At 33.4% G+C, this 22,280-nt stretch overlaps 2 protein-coding genes across 2 annotated transcripts; one reads left to right on the forward strand and one right to left on the reverse strand.

Moving 5' to 3' along the window:
• The first annotated feature begins 2,306 nt into the window (after nt 1-2,306).
• parm1 (prostate androgen-regulated mucin-like protein 1) lies at nt 2,307-13,943 on the forward strand. The gene is made up of 4 exons (XM_056467081.1): nt 2,307-2,404; nt 2,878-3,612; nt 8,412-8,490; nt 9,208-13,943. Exons 1-4 carry the CDS (start codon nt 2,368-2,370, stop codon nt 9,287-9,289), a joined length of 933 nt encoding a protein of 310 aa, XP_056323056.1. The 5' UTR covers nt 2,307-2,367; the 3' UTR covers nt 9,290-13,943.
• A 2,559-nt stretch (nt 13,944-16,502) lies between these two features.
• On the reverse strand, nt 16,503-19,291 carry wu:fk95d07 (uncharacterized). Its single transcript, XM_056467087.1, has 4 exons — nt 19,255-19,291; nt 17,505-17,572; nt 17,376-17,420; nt 16,503-17,117 (listed from the first exon to the last, which is right to left on the reverse strand). The coding sequence occupies exons 2-4, from the start codon at nt 17,556-17,558 to the stop codon at nt 16,875-16,877; spliced, it is 342 nt and encodes a 113-aa protein (XP_056323062.1). The 5' UTR covers nt 17,559-17,572; nt 19,255-19,291; the 3' UTR covers nt 16,503-16,874.
• Nucleotides 19,292-22,280: the final 2,989 nt, after the last annotated feature.

Below are 22,280 nucleotides of genomic sequence, written 5' to 3' on the forward strand. Positions count from 1 at the left end.
GTTGACTGTACTTTTAAAAAGTGAGTAAATCCATTGTTTATAAAGCAATGAGTTGACTGTACTTTTTAAAAAAGTGAGTAAATCCATTGTTTATAAAGCAATTAGTTGACTGTACTTTTAAAAAGTGAGTAAACCTGTTGTTTATAAAGCAATGAGTTGACTGTACTTTTAAAAAGTGAGTAAATCCATTGTTTATAAAGCAATGAGTTGACTGTACTTTTAAAAAGTGAGTAAACCTGTTGTTTATAAAGCAATGAGTTGACTGTACTTTTAAAAAGTGAGTAAATCCATTGTTTATAAAGCAATGAGTTGACTGTACTTTTTAAAAAAGTGAGTAAATCCATTGTTTATAAAGCAATTAGTTGACTGTACTTTTAAAAAGTGAGTAAACCCATTGTTTATGAAAGCAATTAGTTAACTTAAAATAATTAATTTTGTTGTTTTTAAAGCGTTTCGTTGACTTTACCTTTAAACAGTGAATAAATCCATTGTTTTAAAATGATTAGTTGACTTTACTTTAAAAAAGTGACTAAATTTGATGTTTTTAAAGCGATTAGTTGACTTTTTAACCATACTGTGACTTTTAAGGCAATGGGTCAACTAATTTCTTTTAAAGCACCTACTTTTTTAAACCTTTGACATCCCACATAAAAGCACTATAATTTACAGTAATTACTATAGTGAATACTATAGTACTATATATGAGTCTGTAGAATAGGACTTTAATTAGTCTTTTGTTGTGATTCTAAAGTTGCCAATGGTAACAACAGCTGTAATATAGTAGTTTTCGACAAGTTTTCTATGTATTACAAGACACCATAGTTTACTGTAGTAAAAACGAAACACTACAGCATTTATTACAGTTTATCAGTTCACTGTTGTTAATAAAGATGCTGTAGCATTCATTATCAAAGTGTTGTAAATACTATACAATGTAATACACTTTACAATTATGGTTCAAAAATACTTTATTTTTTACTGTAAATTACTATAGTATATTTTCAAAAATACTATATTTTTTACTGTAAATTACTATAGTATATTTTCTAAAATACTATATATTTACTGTAAATTACTATAGTATATTTTCAAAAATACTATATTTTTTACTGTAAATTACTATAGTATATTTTTAAAAATACTATATTTTTTTACTGTAAATGACTATAGTATATTTTCAAAAATACTATATTTTTTACTGTAAATTACTATAGTATATTTTTAAAAATACTGTATTTTTTTACTGTAAATGACTATAGTATATTTTCACATTTTTAATAAAGAAAACTCATAACCCATAACCCTAGAAAATTAACAACAATGTTTGGTGTATTATTTAGCCTATAGTTAACCGACTACAGTATGCCTATAAATAAATAAATAAATAAATAAATAAATAAATAAATAAATAAATAAATAAATGTCATCTCACATGAAAAATACTATAGTCATTTTTTGAAAATTCTATACAAGCCTAATAGTGTATACTAAAGTCATTTATATAGTGTTTTTGTTTTGATGCTGGTTTTCTGGTTTGAACTGGTCTACTATCTCTTACTGGTTCTTTGTTGGTCATATGCTGGTCCTAAACGGCAAAAGGCATTTGTAAATCAAAAAAGGCTCTGTTTTCCTTAATTTTACAAACTGATCATGTAACATGTTTTTATATTGCAGTTATTAGGTAGGTCTATTGTAACGCAAATAATTTTACTTATTTACCTGTCAGGGCAAATGAACCAGAAGTTTCACACATTCAAATACTTCTGCATTGCAAAATGAGGTGTCATACATTTCCACGTTTTTACAAATCTCGCTTAGTCTAGATAAGTGATCAGTCAGTGCATATTTAACTAGCTATATTTTTTCTGTTGTAAATTTATACTTTCTTTCTTTCTTTCTTTCTTTCTTTCTTTCTTTCTTTCTTTCTTTCTTTCTTTCTTTTTCCTTTCTTTTCTTCTTTCTTTCTTTCTTTCTTTCTTTCTGTATTCAGTTGGAAGCTTCAGTGCATACAATAACTTAGATTTGCTACCATCTAGTGGAGAGGTAGGCCATAACAAGCCTTTCCTTTTGATTTCTTGACATCTGTTTATAACTTGTTTCATTACCATCTTTTTTAATTATTATTTTTCACTACAGTCATTTTTTCAAAGGTAGCCCGAATTTCAAGCACAGTTTTTTTTCCTTTGCTTATTTGATCATCAAGCCATGACTTTATTAGAGAAGGTCACGACGGACTGGTTTGGAGGCGTGCACGCCTGCGCGCTCCCGCCGTGCGTGTGAATTTCCTTCTTGTCACTCACATGTGTTTTAGAGCGATAGAGAAACTGTTCAACAGTCGTTAGGTTAGACGTGGGAAGAGGAAGACAAATGAAAATGCACATTTCGGCGGTGGTGATATTAACAGGTATGTTTGTTTCTTCTCAATCATTATAGTATGTTTAGTTAACTAGAAGCTATTATTAATAAGACATACAATTTTTTATACACTTAATAATTTGATGTACGTTTAAAGTTCATTGTGTTTGCTGTTATAATGAAGTATGTATGTGGTAGTTTTGTTGCAACGAACGACGTAGGCTAATTATTAAATATTAAGTTATCAATAGTGCTACCTTTGACCACACTGTACAGTAAGTGTAGCGTCTAAATCTTTCTTCATCTTTATAGTGTGAGCTAAAAGTGGTATTAATGAAGGAGGAAATTGATTTAAACTTAATAACCACAGAGCTTTAATGTATTTAATTGGGTTTCCCCTTTCACACACCGTGTTTACTGTAGACTTTCATATTTGAAGATAATGCTACCTGTATCACATGTATTTATTGTTTGTAAGTTAATGCCTTTTGTGGCGTTTTGGTTGTTTTGTGTGACATCAAGGTTGGATGATAATTGGATGCAGCACAACTGATGCTCCACCAACTACAGCTGCAACTACAGATGCTATGGCAGTTAAAGATTCACAAGCTACAACATCACTTTTAGCTACAACAGTTTCTCCAGTAACCGAAACATCAGGTGGTGCCACTGAGGAACAAAAAACAACAGCTTCTTCAACAATTTTGACCAGTACAAGTGAAACAACAACCCCACTTACAACACTTACTTTCACCTTGAGCAAATCTACAATTGATCAGATAACTTCTAGTGGTAGCGAGTCTACAACAGATCAGACATCCTCTACTGTTTATCCTAATTCTCCAACAACTTTAACTTCCACCTCGAGTGCTACAAATGACTCTACAACAAATCAAACAACCCCTAGTGTTAATGCTACTTCTCCAGCAACTGAGCTCACCAGCGTAGCCCACAACGAGACTGAAGAATCGACCACAGGCACATCAGGTTTGGTGACTGAAAGTGAACCAACAACATCCTCTTCAGAGAGTTATACTACTTCAGAAAAAACAACTATGGGCAGCACAAAACCAGTTACTACTAGTGCCAAAAGTACACCTAGTACCAAAACTACAACTACGATAGTTACTGCGACCACTAAACCAGTGCTCTCTACTACAGTATTAATAACGTCAACTACAAAACCGTTTACAGCCACGACTCCAAACCAGAATACTGCTGAGCAAAATAAGAATGACCCAGCAGCCCTGAGCTCAGGTATGTGTGCATTTTTCACACAATGTATTCATTTTTATTATTATTATTTTATTTTTTATGACATGTTTTGGTTTGCTTGCTTAAGTTGATCTGTTTGAGTAAGCTTGAATTCTTTCTGACTTTCTCTTGCAGATCTTGTGTAGGTCAAGGGTGTGTAATTTATTTCCCTATGAGACTTTATCTATAGTTTCATATGCTGTTCATAAATTGCGTCATTTCTGGTAAACAGTGTCAGGTTGAGGTTAACAATTTCACTTTTTTTTTGGTGTTTTCAAAATGTGGTCAAAGGTGAGATTTAGCACGAAATTTATTAAACCATCTACCTAAAATGTACATTCACAGTTTATTTTCTTATAGGGATATTTCACCCCAGAAGATTTGATATTTATTGTATTTCTAACAAAAGAAATGTTTAATCAGGATTATAATACAGAATGACAATGACAAAATCAATAAATCAAGATCTGTCTCCATTACTGTACTGCACACAGGAATTTACCAGCAGTAACCTTATAAATGACTAAGCAAAGCAAACATTAAACTTCAACTGTATACTGTACAATAATAGTGAGTCACTATTGTGTAAGGTATCAGCTGTCAATAACTTCAAACATGAAAGTACTATTAAAAAGTACTATTTATATCAGATATTATTTACTGAACAATATTTAGCCAACAGTTATATAAAGATGCTTAGCAAATCAGTAAAAAAAAAGTTAGATTTTGATATACACTACCTGACAAAAGTCTTGTTGTTGATCCCAGTTGTAAGAGCAACAACTAATAGCTTGATTTCTAGTTGATCATTTGGAAAAGTGGCAGAAGGTAGATTTTTCCGATGAATCATCTGTTGAACTGCATCCCAATCATCACAAATACTGCAAAAGACCTATTGAAACCCACATGGACCCAACATTCTCACAGAAATCAGTCAAGTTTGATGAAGGAAAAATTTTGGGGTTACATTCAGTATGGGGGCGTGCGAGAGATCTGCAGAGTAGATGGCAACATCAACAGCCTGAGGTATTAAGACATTTGTGCTGCCCATTACATTACAAACCACAGGAGAGGGAAAATTCTTCAGCAAGATAGCGCTCATTAGCCTCCACATCAAAGTTCCTGAAAGCAAAGAAGGTCAAGGTGCTCCAGGATTGGCCAGCTCAGTCATCAGACATGACCATTATTGATCATGTCTGGGGTAAGGGGAAAGAGGAGGCATTGAAAACGAATCCATAGAATCTTGATGAACTGTAGGAGTCCTGCAAGAATGCTTTCTTTGCCATTCCAGATGACTTTATTAATAAGTTATTTAAGTCATTGCAGAGATGTATGGATGCAGTCAAATACAACATTAATTCTTTTTCCACCACATCATGACTTTATATTCTAAACTGCACAATATTTCCTGTGAAGGGACATGACTTTTGTATAAGCAGAGTCAGACCTTACTGTCCTAATTAAATAATAAAAAATCATGATCATATTTTATTTTGGTAAAATAAGCGTAATATAGAGGCCTTTGCCTTTCAAATAAGCCACTTCTGATACCAAATAATCATCAAGAAGTCAAGTTATTATTTGTTGTTCCTAAAACTTGGGTAGGCGATAAAACTTTTGTCAGGTAGTTTAATATTTAATCTGTATAGCGTTCAAAAATATAACATTGCCCTTAGTTAAATATGTTTACTCCAGAACAAATTACATGTGATAGACTAAAAATAAGCATTAGATATAAATATAAATACAAAATACATTTAATGTTTAAATACATTTATTGTTTTCATTACACATCTCAGCCACCGGTAGTTTCCACAAAAACAGTGTCTGTTGTAAGGCTGCTCTCCGCGGGGTTAATGTGCAATGAATGACCTGCACGTTCCCTGTAAATATACTGTGTATTTAAAATCTAAATAACTACTCTTGAAAATACTTTGCAAATACACAACAACAGCTGTATTTGCAAAACTATCATGAGTATAGTCCTCAGCCATGATGTGATTGCAGTGAGGAATGATGTAGGTGGACTGTCAGCCAATCGGATTTGAGAACTGGAAAGAACTACTGGATTAATAATCATACAGAAACATAAAGTGCTGCTTGAAAGTTCATGGACCCCTTGCAGAATCTGTGAAAATGTGAATAATTTAAAGAAAAATAAGAGCAGTCATAAAAAATGCATCTAATTTCTTTTATTTAGTACTGTGTTGAAGATATTTTATATGTAAATCTCTTGTTTCGTTCAAATTATTTACATTTCCACAGATTCTGCAAAGCAGTAATGTATACAGAAACTGTAAAAAAGCTTTAAAAAGCATTGGTCAAACAGTTTTGCCTATATACTATATATGTTTGTTTACCTCAAAGTACTGGTACATCTTTCATTTTATGAATCACCAAAGAAAACAATAACAGCTAAAATCTTCTGTAATGTTCCATGACGAAAAAAGTAATTTACATACATTGTGCATACAATGGCTATGTTTACATGGTCATCAGTAATCGAATGATTTGCCTTAATCTGAATAAGACATTAATATAATTAAGCTATTTACATGAGTTACTTTTAATTGTTCTTTTCATGATCTGTCTTGACATGTTATAGCACATAATTCATCATTTCGCACATAATACGTCATTGCATCACCGGGCTATTCACATTTCCTCCGGAGTTTTTTGTCATTTCGAGTGATTTATTTTTCATTTGTCAAGTTTGGCACTTTCACTTTCATTCAGGAACATTTCATGCATGCCCCCCATGAAAAATGAGATGTTTGATGCGAGTTTGAACTGCTGAAAGAGTGTTATTTTAATAGAATTTGATACTAAAACTTAATATTAAAACTCAGCATTTTGTGACGCAAGTGTCTGTGGTCCTTCACTGACTCGGTAGGTGCAGAGAATAGTGTCAAACAGCCGTGTGTAGTCTGCGCAATAGCCTAGTGGTTAGCGCGTCGACATATGGTGCAGTAGCACGTCAGGGCGTCGCGAGTTCGAATCCCGACTCGATGACATTTCCCTTCCCTACCCCTCTCTCTCTCTCTCTCTCTCCAACATCGCTTTCTGTCCTATCTAATAAAGGCAAAATGGCCAAAATAAATCTTAAAAAAAAAAAAACAGCCGTGTGTATGGAATATCCTGTCGCAAAATGCGGCGAAAAGTCCTACACAACAGTAATAGTTTTTAAAGGTGTTTACATGTCTGTACTGCGCTTCAATAATGCGACTAAAATTTGCATACCACATGTCTTAATTCCATTTCTGTTTAGTTGATAATGACTTTAGTCTGATTAAGGTAATAAAAAATCGCTGTTTACATGGTACACTCTTTATCAGAGTATTGTCTCTATCGTATTAAAATCGGATTATTGGAGTTCATGTAAACAAAGTCAATGTTATAGTTTTAAATATTAATCAAGATCAAAGAAAGTGAACACAAAGCTAAGTGTTTTCAGTAGTAGGATTTGGTATTTAGCACAAACTACTGAACGGACAGTGTTGAAAGTTTATTTAATACATAAACTAAGTGATCAAACCATTAACAGCTCGCTAAGCTTTTACTATAAAGTTTACCTTTTTCTTCACCCTTTTCATAGCCCTGTAGGATTTTGTACTTTGTACAGCTGAATGTGAATGATTTTGGCCTAGAACATACTGATAAAGTCATGGCCTCAAAAACATTTAAACACTTGAACAGTTTAAATGTCATCACAAATAAATAGCAGTGTCATCTGCAAACAAAAAGCCAAAACGATTCTAATAAATAGCATTTCTTGTCTACATTTTTGCTCAGAAACATTTTAAATCACCATGAAATCAAAAATTACAATGTTTATTTGGGTAGTGCGCTCTGTTAGTCTTAACAATTAATTTGTGTAAGTTAATCCGCTGAATATTTTTTGGTAAAAAAATAACCATTTGCTTCTGCTCTGGAATGGCAGCCATTTTCTGATAATGTCAGTTAGACGGCATGGATGACATGCGCTAAGGCACGGCCCTTCAACTATTAGTTTGCTAAGTTAAGCTAAGTTAAGCTCCAATATGCAGAAGGACTTTTAATTTTTTTAAAATTTTTCAACCCAGTTCAACTGTATGCCATTACAAAATCGAAAATCATTACAATCATTACAAAATAATGTTACGAAATAAAAATCAATGATCTTCACTGCCTGATAGCCTGAAAGTGGGTCTGAGAATGTAGAAGCACTGCATTTAATTCCATTGCTTCATGCCATGTCTTTAAAATATTAAATTTACCACAGTATTTTCAATGGAGTTTCATCACTTGCCTGCTGCTTCAGACAGCGCTTAAGTTTAAGCGGCTTTTCATCTCGTTTTGTGCCTGATTGAGTAAATGAACACTAAATGAATGTCTATTTAATTGATTACATTTTAATTACATTACAACATCCATGCTGTAAAAGTTGCATTATTGCTTCCTTGTCCTCATTTGTAAGTCGCTTTGGATAAAAGCGTCTGCTAAATGACTAAATGTATATGTAATGTAAATGTAAAAGTGACCATATGGAATTGAAAGTAGTCACATTCACTTTTCACCAGAAGTTTATCAGTGGGGGAAAAACACTAGAATAAAATACGTCAACAAACTGAAATAAACATCTGCAGAAACTTCCAGTACATGACCATTTACATGATCATGATGTGTTTTGTTTGTATTTTAAATAGCCTAGTATGATAAAAAAATATACTTGCGCATTTTTTTCTGGCTTAAAATTGCTTTTATGATGGACTATTTTCATATATGATTACTCAAAGTAATTTTTTTACCTTATTTGTTTTCAGGAAGTGTCGCTGCTATCGTAATTGGCTTTCTTGCCATCGTACTAATCGTACTTGTTGGGGCGTATTATTTTAAAATGAGGTGAGTCAAGCTGCTGATGTAGTCATTTGTGTTGTGAATCCTAATGCTGATTATATTTCAAATTTCATATACAGTCAAGCTCAAAATGATTCAAAGATAAAAAGATAATAAGATGATGTTCAAGAGGCATCATTGTGGAAACAAAAAACGTTTCTCAACTTTTATTTACATTTGAACAAAAACTTTGAGACAGAACTTGCCAGATGTATGAATAATTTTGTGCTTGACTGTATGTGTCTGGGTGATTTTTAATATTTGAGTAATATTATATACAATAATAATGATGATATATGATTATGAAATAGATGTCGTTTATATTCTGATAAACTGATTAAAATATGAAGTTAAATATAATAAATAATATGTAACAAATATATATATTTGTTACATAATTTACATATGTTAATGTCATTAATTATATTGCAATTACAAAAAACAAAGAAGAACAATGACAATTTGTACAATTTCTTCATTCAAAATACGTTAAAAATATTGTTTAATAATGATAATGTTTTTAAATCTTAGAGTGAGTATATATCAAACCTTAGGACTTAAGCAGTTGTAATTATTCAATAAATTTGCAAATCAAATATGTAGATTAATTGATTAGCTTAACAGGTTTACAGGCAGCTCTAAGGGATTCAAGAAAATTCAAAATGTGAAAGATTTAGTAATGTTTTTTAAAAATAAATAAATAAACTTGTTTGTGTGTTGCAGACGTTCCTCTTATGGACGTCTTTTGGATGATGGTGAACACGGCTCTGTGGGGAATTTTCTGAACCCAATGTTTGATGGCTAAATCAGGAAGTGCTTCCTTTCTGAAGAACAACCTACACCTCAGTGTTTAACCATGAACATGGTTACATCAGATTCTGTATTTTGGCCCCAAGATTATCACTTAAGTCTAAGCATAAATGATAAACTGACCTGAATTATCAAGAGGTTGTAAAACGTAGGCAAGACTTTCTGTAAATGAGGATATTTCTGTGGAAGCCTGTTCTTGTTGATCTTGGAATTTAATTGCATTGCAAATGCATTTGCTATTTAAAGGAATAGTTCACCCAAAAATGAAAATTGTCCCATAATTTACTCACCCTCAAGCCATTCTCAGTGTATTATGACTTTTTTTATGTCAGACAAACACAGTCGGAGTACTTTTCAATTTAATCTGGGCTCTTTTATGCCTTATAATGGCGTTGGATAGTGGCTTTTATTTTGAAGCTTTCAAAAGCTAAATAAATCTGTCTACTTCTTACCCATACGTGCCAAAAGGATAACATATGCGAATCAATGTTTTTTGTTAAAAAAATATCTAATTTTAAAACTTGCCAAATGCACATCTGACGTAAAATTGAAAAAAAAAAAATTCTATTTACACAATGTGGCTATTGACGTTAAAATAGCACCTTCATTGGACTCCAACTAGTGTATATCTTTTTAACTTAAATATATTGCAAATGAAATTAATAAACCCACAATTTTGAGAAAAGTCCAATTTGTAAGATACTTAAAATATTAGTTCTGTCATGACAACTCGCTGAAAGATTTATTATAGTATCGAATACGTATGTGGCAGTGTTGATGTGTTTGGTCTTGGTGGAATAGATCTGTTACACTGCTGCTGCTGTTTGATTAATGGTGCAGAGCAAGTACTGAGACTTGCTAATGCCAGTTTGTTCACAGACATGCAGTCTGAGACTGCTGCTGCTGCAAACTGAACGCATAAAAGCCCTATAGCAAATTTATAAACAGGTGGAGCTGCGGTGGAAAAGGGATCTGAAAACAATCTGCGAATTTCTGTCAAAATTGACATTGAGGTATTTATATGTTGAGGAGCATGTTCATCGGCTACTGAGAAGACAGCAACCAATCACTCGCAACAAGTAGTTGGAAGCAGATTGGATAGGAATTATCAGCCTGCACTCTCAATAGAGTTTCATGACAGAACTTTGTATTTGTACAAGAGTGTCTTAATAGTAGTACAATTAGCGTTCTTAAAAAGTACTGGTCTAAAAAGTAGCAATTACCTATTTTTTAATACATTTTTAACAAACTTCAGTAGATTTCAGTTTTGATGAATGGAACACTGTGATGTAGGGGTGTGTGTCCATCAAAGTGTTTTTTGCGCTGCAGAAGCATGAGCACTGTTCTAAAAACAAATTTTTGCAGCTCAGTGTTTTTTCAGTCAGTTATTATTGGCCTGTTTCCACTTGGTGGTAGAGTACGGTGCGGTACGGGTCAGTATGGGTCACCTTTATCAGGCTTGTGTTTCCACTGCTAAAAGGGTACCAATGGTACTCTTTTAGTCGGTGTGTATGACAGAAAATTTCAGTCAACATCATTCTTGCTCGAGAAAATGTCAAAAGTAAAGTTGTATGGGTCATTCACATATCATATGAGAAGCACTTCTCACAAACAGATGCTTTATACACATAAATACTTGTGTATAAATGTTTAATACTAACCTTTCTATGAACAGGATTTGATTATAACAGCAGATCAATGAAATAGCCTACTGTAATTACAATTAAACTCTGTAAATTAAATAAATCTTCAATTACATAAAATAAACGCAACATATATGATTACATATAGTTCTTACAGTCTCTGATATGTTACCAATTACAGAAAAACTATACACAGCATACATTTAGTCCTCATTTGGGTTTAAAAACAACACACAACATATTGTCCAGTCAGTGCAAACCTCTCATCTGTATCTTTAATCTTCACCAGCACATGTAACCTCTGTTAAAGAGTAATTCCGTCATTCAGAGTTCATAATAGTCCAAAAGGCGATGATAATAATTAAACATGACAGTTTGTTCATGTTTTAGGCTGCTGAAAGCATCATTTGTTCTTTTGTTTTTCTAGCTTCTACTTTGTTTTTTCACGCAGCACTTTCTCGTTTGTTAGTTTCTGACAGGATCGAATGTCAAAAGCACTTCAATAATCACGTACACGTTATTATCATCAGCTCAAGAAGTTTGCTATTTCAAATATAGATGCGTGGCAAACTCAAGCGAGAAAGCGAAACCACTCGTTTGTTGATGGCCTTGTAAAAACTACAGGGCACATGGCAGATTCTGCTCTTCTTCTTGGCTTTGTGGCTGTTCATCAAGATGACACCAAGGCTTATTTGAACTTGGGTCGACCATGGTTCATTATTAGATGTGTGTATATATATATATAATTATTATTATTAAGGTGTAATGTCTTTGCTGTGTATTTAAAACATGGCGGTTTCTTTGTTTTCATTCTGGCTTTTTACACGAGCGAGTGACGAAACTGCCTTTTGGTACCCTTTTGTTGTGCTAGGTACCCTTTGCAGAGGGTACCTAAAAGCGTACCAAACCGAACCGCACCATTTAGTGATGGTACAGAGTATCTCTGCTGTTCCACTAAAAGTTGAAAGTCTTAAGCAGATTATTTGTTGACAGTTGTGTGGTATTGTCCCACTCCTCCTCCACTGTGATTGGACAGCTAGATCAAAAGTGACACTGATGGGTGCTGCATTTTTAAACCTAAATCGTAAAAACACCCACTTCGATACATGCTTCGATATGAAGCAATTGCTCAAAAATGTGGCACTATCATTGACAACAAAATAAAACAATGCTCAGATTGAGAGAAAAGACACTTTGGTGGACATGCACCCTTATGTCCTACAGATGTATTTGATTAGTTTTTGAAATGTAGTGTTTTTGGGTAATTTTTGGTTAATTATTAATTTTCTCTGTAGATAAGCACATTTTTTCATTTCATGATAATATCTTTAAATGTAAATGGACTGCATTAATAACATTAGCTATCATGTTTTGTAAATCAAAGCCTCATTTCTCCAACAGGCCATGCATTTATTATTGGTCTCTAAGACTGCCCTTATCATATAGCATAATTACAGCTCTGCATTCAACCTCCCACTATTCATCCAATGACAGTCTCTGTTTTAACACCAAGACATTTCTGTTGCCTTAACAATAAGATTCTTTTCCTCTTGTCATTGTAATAGCAGGGATCCACAAACAGCCAGCAATTAAGCATTTAAACAGTCAAGACTGTTATTAGAGTCTTAAAAATAAGCCATCAAATGGAGGCACATTAACAAAACATCTGGTGTTTGAGAACGGCTTCAGTCTTGCTCCGTACATTTATTTGTGAATGTTTAAAACCACTCTTGTTTCCCAACCTAGTTTCTGTAACCTGTTGAACAGCAAATGCTGTTTCCTGTTTTTGCAAACGTTCTTGTTTCAAGAATATCAGAAACCACAGGAACATTGTCTGAATCACTGGTCTGAAGCAGCAGAAATGAATGATTGTAAAACTGTCAATGTGTTTGTAAATTTAGATTATTAAAATTCATTAATTTATTGTATGTATATATAATTGATTTTTATGTTGTGCATGCTATATTACACAGAATTCTTGTTAAAAATCTAAACCTTTCTTGTGCTGTACTCTTTCCTGTGTTAATAATTCTTCTGTCAATAAATACGGTGCACATTTTAAGGTCTTAGCTCACACACACATACTTGATATATAATAGCTTATAGGTAATTTTTTTTTGTTCAAAGATGTTCCAATTTTCATGTAAAGATCATACACCATTTTATGTGCCATCTCAGATATGACTGACCTAAATGATCAAAAAACTGACCTCATTTCACTGGAGTACAAACAACCATGATGTACTGAATACACATTCACATATTCAAAACATAACATTTACTTAAATGGGACGCTGAACGCTGAATTCTGATAGGCTAAGAATTATTCTGTGCTGTATAATTTGCAAATGGCAGTTTTTAAACAAAACAGCTCAAATAGTTTCAGGCAGTTCTCCACTGTATCATCATTTTATCATTAAATAAATCAATACTGTACATGGCATTTCTGACTTTTAACAATGCTACTGAAGCAGTTAAAATTAATGGAGATGCTGGTGCTGCTGCCAAACCGTTAAGAGACAACCTCAGTTCACACAGGCTTAATCTAATATTAATTACATTTTTCTAATGATTGATGACAAATTTTGATGTTGGCTTGTCAAAGCTACATGAATTAGCATATTGATACATTGAACATGTTGCTAACATGTCTTTACTATTTTAGCATGATTTGGAATGTTTCTGTTATTTTATTGCTAGCATGTGTTGCTAGCATGTTTCTGAAGTGAATTAGCATGTTTTTGCATTAGCATGTTTCTGCATGTTGACATCATGTAGCTACCGTTAGCATGTTTATATTATGCTTCTTTCCAAAGATAGCAAATTGTGAGCGTGAGTTGTCTTGTTTAACAATGCTGATAGAATGAATAAGCATTAGGCTATGTTTTATGCTAGCTAAGATTTGCTTTATAGCAAGATAGAATAATGAAGGTTTTAAGATCTGCAGTGGTTGTAGGTTATATGCATTAATATGTTATCTTGAAATAAAACAGAACATAAAAATAATGTTGCTGTAACATTGTTATCTGGTCATTTAAAATAATAACAACCAAAAATGGTTATTTAAAACGTAAAAAACAATAGGAACCAAATAGATACTAATGCATAGGTCTCAAACTCAATTCCTGGAGGGCCGCAGGCACAGCTTTGCTCAGTTTTGCTCCAACCCTAATCAAAGACAGCTGATCCAACTAATGAAGGTGTTCAAGACCAGTAGAGACAATTAAGCAGGTGTGAGTTGGAGGTAGTTGGAACTAAACTGTGCAGACCTGTGTCCCTCCAGGAATTGAGTTTGAGACTACTGTACTAATGTCAGTAGAATGTCGTGTTTGTAGAAATGTCCAATCAAAGTGATACAATCAAAATTCCAGCAGGTTGAATTGAAAATGTTAACTATTTTATTCGTATCTAAATAACATAATAATCCAGAATTTTTGACATCTCATTTCATTTGTACCAAATTTGCCCTCCATTTCAACAGTTGTTAGTGTAAAACAGCAGATATGAGCAGATGAGCTGCCATCATGCTGATCTCAGCTGTGAGTGTGTTTCAGTCTGATAATGAGTGGCTCTGTTATTAACACACAGCTGAGAGATACTTGCTTAAACTGGTCATTGAGCATCAAACTGTGTTAAAGCTCCAGCATTCTTTCCACTTCAACACCTCATGACATTAAGTTTTTTTTTATATATACCTTTATAATTCATAATGTCATTATTAAAAAAAATTATTTCAAATAAAATGTTTTACCAGTTGAAACAGCAAAATTGCAATTTTTTATGGATTATTGCAATGCTTATGGTAAATAATTTATCCATAATAATTTGTAATTTTATTTAATAAATTCATTCATTCTCTGATGGGATGTAAACAGAACAAACAATACTGATAAAGGAACTTAAATCTTCAAATGTCTTGAATTGACTTTCTTTCAACCTCAATGCATTCTATTCAATCACACCACAAGGAGGCGCCATGACTCAACAAAAAGATTTTTGCAAACAACAATGGCAAAACATCTTAAGTCATAAAAGTGAAATTACTGAACCTAATGCTGATATTAGAAAAAAAAACATTTCAAATGGCACTTTAATATTTTTGCCCCTGAACCATTCAACTACTTTTTTCTCAAAGATAGTGTCATATCACAAGATGGCGCCATAAATCATCAAAAACAGTGCTTTGCCAGTTACACTGAAACCTTGTGCACACTGTATGCTTATTTCATTAAAAGGTCCAAAAATTACCTGAAAAGTTTTATATTTTTTGTTAAGTTCCCAAATGCTTCAATAAATTTTCAAACTCAGAGAAATTTGCTGTTTTAACTAGCCACATGGTCTGTGTCATCTGTGGCCATGCTAATGATGCCAAACACTTTTGATTTCCAGTTGCAACATGCTTGTAGTCATCAGCAATTGCTTCTGTGGTCTTATTTCACTTTGATGCTTCATATAAGTTCTGAATACTTTGATTCTACTTCAGTGATGTAGGCTATCATCAAGCTGCACCTTTGTTGTGAATATATATGTTGTGAATCTATCTATCTATCTATCTATCTGTCTATCTATCTATCTATCTATCTATCTATCTATCTATCTATCTATCTATCTATCTATCTATCTATCTATCTCTCTCTCAGTCTGTCTGTCCGTCCGTCCGTCCGTCCGTCCGTCCGTCCGTCTGTCTGTCTGTCCGTCCGTCTGTCCGTCTGTCTGTCTGTCTGTCCGTATAGATATAGTTGAAGTCAAAATTATTAGCCCTTCAGTGATTTTTTTTTTTTCTGTTTCAAATATTTCCCAAATTATGTTCCTATAATATATTTTTTCTTCTAGCGAAAGTCTTATTTGTATTATTTTGGTTAGAATAAAAGCAGTTTTAATTTTTTTCAAAAATGGGTCAATAAATAAAAACAAAAGGTCAATAATGTTAGCCCCCGTAAACAATTATTATTATTTGGGAGCGTTGGATTCAGTGCATCGGCCGCCATCACCCTGTCTAAGCGGACTAAAAAAAGTGACTGTTGACGTTCAGCCATAAAATAGTGACAGAGACCGCATAATAAGTCCTTAGGGGAGAAAAACAGCAAAGTTTCAAACCACAGCTAAGCAAATCAGTATAAATCAGGTAAGTAACATTCTAAGTTGATCTCCCTCTTTTGTATGTTGTAGTGCTGTATTTATACACAGAAACTAGTGTTTGTTTTTCTCTGGCTTTTTCGGGGTTAATTACTGTGATATCCTGATTGCAACAGAGAAATACGAGGAATCTCTGTAGATTGATGGCATTTCATGCCGTTCAGCCTTAAAACCTTAAAATGTGAGCAAAAATTATCATCAGACATTACGACATCAAGACATTACGCTAGAGAATCATTCAAATACTATAGTTCTAAAGTGACGTTTGTGAAGTAGCAACGATTTCTGCTGTTAAGACGTCAGCTGCAGATGTGATATATACAGTATATGAGCAATATATCTTCATTTTTGTAATATGTTTGCTTTACAGTTGTCTGTCTAGAAATTATTGAACAAGCAAATGCTTAGAACAGACACACCCACACAATCAAACATACTATGGTATATTTATTGATTATTGCACATTCGTACAACTTGTGCAACATAGAAATTCCACATGCACTGCCTTTGCTATGCTCACTGGTTGCCACCATCTTGGAAATAGAGATGTGTTTGTTTGAATAATCTGGCTTAAGGACACAGATATCTCTTGCTCTAAATATCCCTTTTTTATATAGGCGATGAGGAAAATGTGTTTGCAAATACAGTGCAGAAAACAAACAGGTGCAGGTGAATATAATAAGAAACAATAGTAAAATATGAGGAAATAGGGAAAGTAACACAAGTATAAAGTCTAATAAACTGATACCATTAATGGTCTGTTTGATACATAATGCAATTGAAGTTATGATTTAGCCAGTTTCAGGGATTTCTCTGAGGCAAGCTTATTATAACAGGTGGCAATGAATAGGCAGGGTAGTGTGGGTAACTTGGGTAACCTGGGTACAGTGGGTACTGCGGGTAATAAGGGTAGTATCCATATGGGTTCATAAAAGGGTTCATTAAATGGTTTCCCAGGAAGCCATCAGCTCTAGGAACAGGGTAGAAGATAGTCCTGGTGATGGGGTCTGTCTGATCCAGTGGAGAACCAGCAAATTGCTGACCCTGTATCAATAAATAAACATTATTTACTCATTTTTTAAAGTAAGTGGTTGCAAATAATTTATATGGGCTGAATTTAAACAAACAAATCAAATTGAGTAATGTTCAACCTAATTTGTTTGGTTAAATTCAGCCAATATAAATTATTTGCAACCACTTACCTTAAAAAATGAGTAAATCCAATGAATCCTTTTTTTCAGTGTATTATGACACACACACAGATTGTTTTGGAATATTGTTATACAGAATCTACTTTCTCACCTCATCCATTTCTTGCTCGTTATCCCTATCGATATCATGCTCCACCTGTATGAAGAAAGACAACATTGTTTATAATGATTCCGTATGCTGCATTAATCATTTTAATTTATTGGTTTTCATGAAACTTACTGGAGCACCGAGACAAAGACCCAGGATAGACAACACTACAATGACTGTCTTCATATTTAAGTTTTACCCTAAAATGCAGAAAAACTTATCACAAATAAATCTTTATAAATAATAATAAGAATAATCATTGCAAAGTGGTTTTATCAAAGTTTATCATCCCGCACTGTAAAAAGTAAAAAAAAATTAAACAGATTAGATTAACATGCTACACCAAAATAAATTCAAAGTCAAACAAACAAAGTCTTTTCCACTTTTGTTTTAGGTAATACATTAAGTGGTGGGAGAAGCAAATATTTTAGTTGTAAGAGTTGAAAGTATTTAAGTTGGTTCAATTTTTTTTACTATGATCCAAAGCTGTCTAATACTTTCACTTTAGCTAATACATTTAATTAAAAATAAATTGTTTGTCTAATGTCAAAATGTGGTATCTTTGAAAAGAGATCTGGCCTCAGTATCAAGCCCTATGGAACACCACAATAGATTAATGAAACTGGAAACTTCTGATTTCATAGAAATAAAGCAAATGTTTGATTCATGGCCACTGGTTTGCTTGGTTTGGGTTTTGTGGAGCTGGGTATCCAACACAATCTCACGGCAATTCATAACTTTTTGATTTAGTGGCTAAATCAAATCTATCTAATTCGTACGATTTTGTACGATTTGCTCATCCCCCAATGATGGTTAGGTTTAGGGGTGGGGTTAGGTGCCACGCCTCCTTTTTAATATCGTACAATTTCATACGAATGAATTCGTACGAATTAGCCACTAAACTGACAAAACGTAAAATACTTACGTTTTCTCGTGAGATCAGGCTGGTGTATCAATGAATTTGCTCTTCAGTATTTGGACTTTCAGCAATAAAACTTAAACCAAACTGAACTGAACTAAACTGAACTTTATCTCTGAAAACTGGACTGACACAGTTTCAATTTATAAGAACTTCTATGTTAAGCTGCTTTGACACAATCTACATTGTAAAAGTGCCATAGAAATAAAAATGAATTGAATTCAAGAAGAAAACAGCGCCATCCTAATTATTCTAACAAATTACCTTTGAATGTCTGTCAGTCGAATTTGAATTAATGACTGCAATCAGTTGTGTAATAAGCATGGTTAGACTGAGATAAAGCACACATTAACATCATCAATAGGTCAGATGATAAACCTGAAAACGGTAATTTCAAAGAAAAATATAGTACATTTCATAAATACTAATTTTACATAATGACAAAATGACCACAATCCCTATAGATCACATTTTGGAGTTACCCAGAACCAGTGTTATTTAATTTAATTTAATAAAATCTATTTTATTATCATATTGATATATTTTTCTATTATAGCATTAAGTTTTGTCACTTTTGTGGTGCATTTTTGCATTTGTATTAGTCTTATTTTCTATTTAAATTTGACTATGTAGCCATTATGTAAGTCATAACTTCTGGTATTTGAATGTGTGTATATTGACTGTACACATACTCAAATATGTGAAGTTATTACTTACATAATGGCTTTGTATATACATCATGTGTCATTTGCTGCTCAAATCGAGGCCATCTGTACAGTATAGCATGCATGTCTGATAAAAAAAGTCAATGTGTGGTAAAAGTGCAGATAATATGGAGGTCTTATCTGAACGCCAGTTATAATAATCCACTTTTCCATTGCAGATGTCACATATACTGTATCTAACAAAGTTACAAAGTCCAGAATATCTGACTGTTGAAAAGGTAAAGAATCATAAACTTACCAACAAGTGGGAAACGATCAGCTCTGCTTTAATCTTGGATTAAGTACATCTATATACCTTATGGCAAGAACAACAAAAATCCCTCCAATCAGATTTTACCACACATGTGGCCACAATGAAGCAATAACAGCGCTAATTAAATTTCGACATCAATTCATTATGACTTGAATCCTGTGAAAAAGCAGAAGTTTAGTTAATATCACGCTCTTTACAATCAGACAAGAAACGTCTGGTAAAGTAGTGAAAGCAACTTTATTAATAAGATGTCTCAGAGAAATTTGTGAATAGATTTTGACCACATCTAGTCAAGTCTAGACATCATTACTGTGTTGTTTATGTCTCTGTAAACTCCAGGTGTTTTTGTCAAGATTTTCCCCAGTAATTATGAAAAACCACTGCTGTACTGAAACATGTTCACATTCCAAAGGTCTTATGTAAGGTTAATATATACAGTAGAGATCAAAATTAGGGAACATCCTGGAAGAACCTAAATTTTGAGGTCACTGCTTAGTCTTATTTGGAGCTGTCCTAAAAGAAGTGACATGATACAGTAGACATGAGAGTAGATCAGAGGAAACTCACAATCAATAAAAAGTTATAGTTACCTTTTTTATTTCTTTATCCTGATGGGGGAAACAGCACACAGAAAAGCCTGCAAATCTGGTGATTGATGTGTCACATGCTTTATATGGCAATATAAGTTTGCAGTTTATTTTTAAGATTAAGATAAGTTATATAGACAGAACATGTACTTTGGTATACACTATAAAATTGCTGGATTCCATGCAATTCCTTCATGTTGTCCCAACACAAATCTGTTAAGTTAACTTAATTGTTTTTACAAGTTCAAGTGGATTAAACATACAACAAATAAGTTGTCTCAAAAGACACTTAATGATTGTGCTAATTCAGATCATTTTAAATAAGTAGATTGAACAAGCAGCAATATATGTTTGAGTTTATATAATATAAATATAAATAATTTGACATTTTCACCAGTAGAGGTCAGCATTTCTCTCTCTTATTGTAGTTTTGTTTTGCTTTATGGTTGATTTTCTTTAATGTTAGTCTACGGATTATTTTGTCACATTCAAAGCGTTTGGTGCGCTAATGAGGCTCTGGGTTTTTTTGTTTTTGTTTTTGAGAACCCTGCTGAAGAAAATCAGCATATGCTAGTAAGGTATGTTTTGATGCTGGTGTGCTGGTCTTGCTGGTTTCAGTGTTGGTCTGGCTTGTTTCAATGCTAGTTTTGCTGGTCTCGATGCTGGTCTTGCTGGTTTCACTGCTGGTCTCAGTGCTGGTCTTGCTGGTCTCAGTGCTGGTTCTGATCTGGTCTTGACCAGCATTGAGACCAGCAAAACCAGCTTTGAAGCTAGCAAGACCAGCATTAAAACATAACTTACCAGCCTTATAATCTTAAAATGCGAGCAAAAATTACCTGTTTTATCATCACTTTAGACATTAAGCTAGAGAATCATTCAAATACTAGTTCTAAAGTAGGGGTGCCCAACCCTGTTCCTGGAGATCTACTTTCCTGCAGATTTCAGTTGCAACCCATATTAAACCCACCTGCCTGTAATTATCAAGTGGTGTTCAGATCCTAATTAATTGCCTCAGGTGTGTTTGATCAGGGTTGGAGCTAAACTTTGCAGGAAGGTAGGTCTCCAGGAACAGGGTTGAGCAGCCCTGTTCTAAAGAGACATTTGTGAAGTAGCAACAGTTTCTGCTGTCCTGACGTCAGCTGCAGAAGTAAATGAGTTTTGGGAGAAAGTAGTTCCTCGGACAAAAGGGTTTATGAGACTTTGCCATCGAGCTGTTGTATAAACGCTATATCACACTCATAACAGTGCGATTTTTTTCAGCAGGGGATGAAGGGATGTCATTTTCAAATATTTTGTCATTTTTTCATATGTAAAACTATTGAATTACACTCATACTTGTAATTTTGTCCCTATTTTATGTGAACAATATCATCAGGCTTCCATTGTAGGCTGCATCAGCATCCGGCAGAGGTTCTTTATTGTTTTAGAATATTTAAAAAACTGATGGTAAATGTCCAGTCACAACTATAACACTGTATGAGCAATTTCATCCAATTCCTGAGGAAATTATCTGAGTTTTTTTTTTATATTATTTCTCCCCCTGAAGCAGGTAGCATTAGCATCTAGCATTAACAGAAAAACCAAAATGGAGAACTACGTAAACAGAAAAACTACATAAACTCAGTAGCCTTTGTTTTTTGAAAGAAGTGCTTAAAATGTGTTTCTTGAACTTGATTCTTAAAAAAAACAGTGAAACAAAATGTGAATGTTTAAAAATCTTTAGAAACATTAGCACTTACTGTTTGTTGTGATTGTTTTAATGCAGTAATTGGTGAACTTCCACCAGGTTTACAACACTGCCCTCAGATGTTTCACCTCTGTCAAATGATAATTAATTTTGCTATTTTATATTTGTGAAATATATAATCACATGTGAAAATACAGCCTGTCTGCTAACAAGAGAATTTTAGGTTTATTAGATATTGCACTAAGTAAAAAGTTATTATTCATCTTTATTTATGGTCTGAAATCAATCATTCCTTATCAATTTCAAACACAAATACTGTAATTTAATGGTATTATAAATAATACGATCTTAGGGGTGGCACGGTGGCTCATTGTTTGTCGCCTCACACGCCAGTTGGCGTTTTTGTGTAGAGTTTGCATGTTCTTCCTATGTTCGCGTGGGTTTCCTCAGTTTTCCCCCACATTTTAAAGACTTGCGGTACAGGTGAATTGGGTAAAACTAAATTGGTCATAGTGTATGTGCCCAGCAAGCATTTTTTGTTTTTAAAAGATGTCTAATAGACGTCTAAACATAGTCATCTTGGCTAAAACAAGGCTAAATTTGGGCTGTAATAGAAGTATAAGAATAGGCTAAAACTAGACTAGTAATCAAATAAACAGAAATGAATGACTACACACATAAAGTCTGTCTTATCTGTCGACTAATTTGATGACTTGTCTAGTTTTGAACTATTCTTA

Source organism: Danio aesculapii, chromosome 10 (genome assembly GCF_903798145.1).
Source record: "Danio aesculapii chromosome 10, fDanAes4.1, whole genome shotgun sequence".
NCBI lineage: Eukaryota > Metazoa > Chordata > Actinopteri > Cypriniformes > Danionidae > Danio > Danio aesculapii.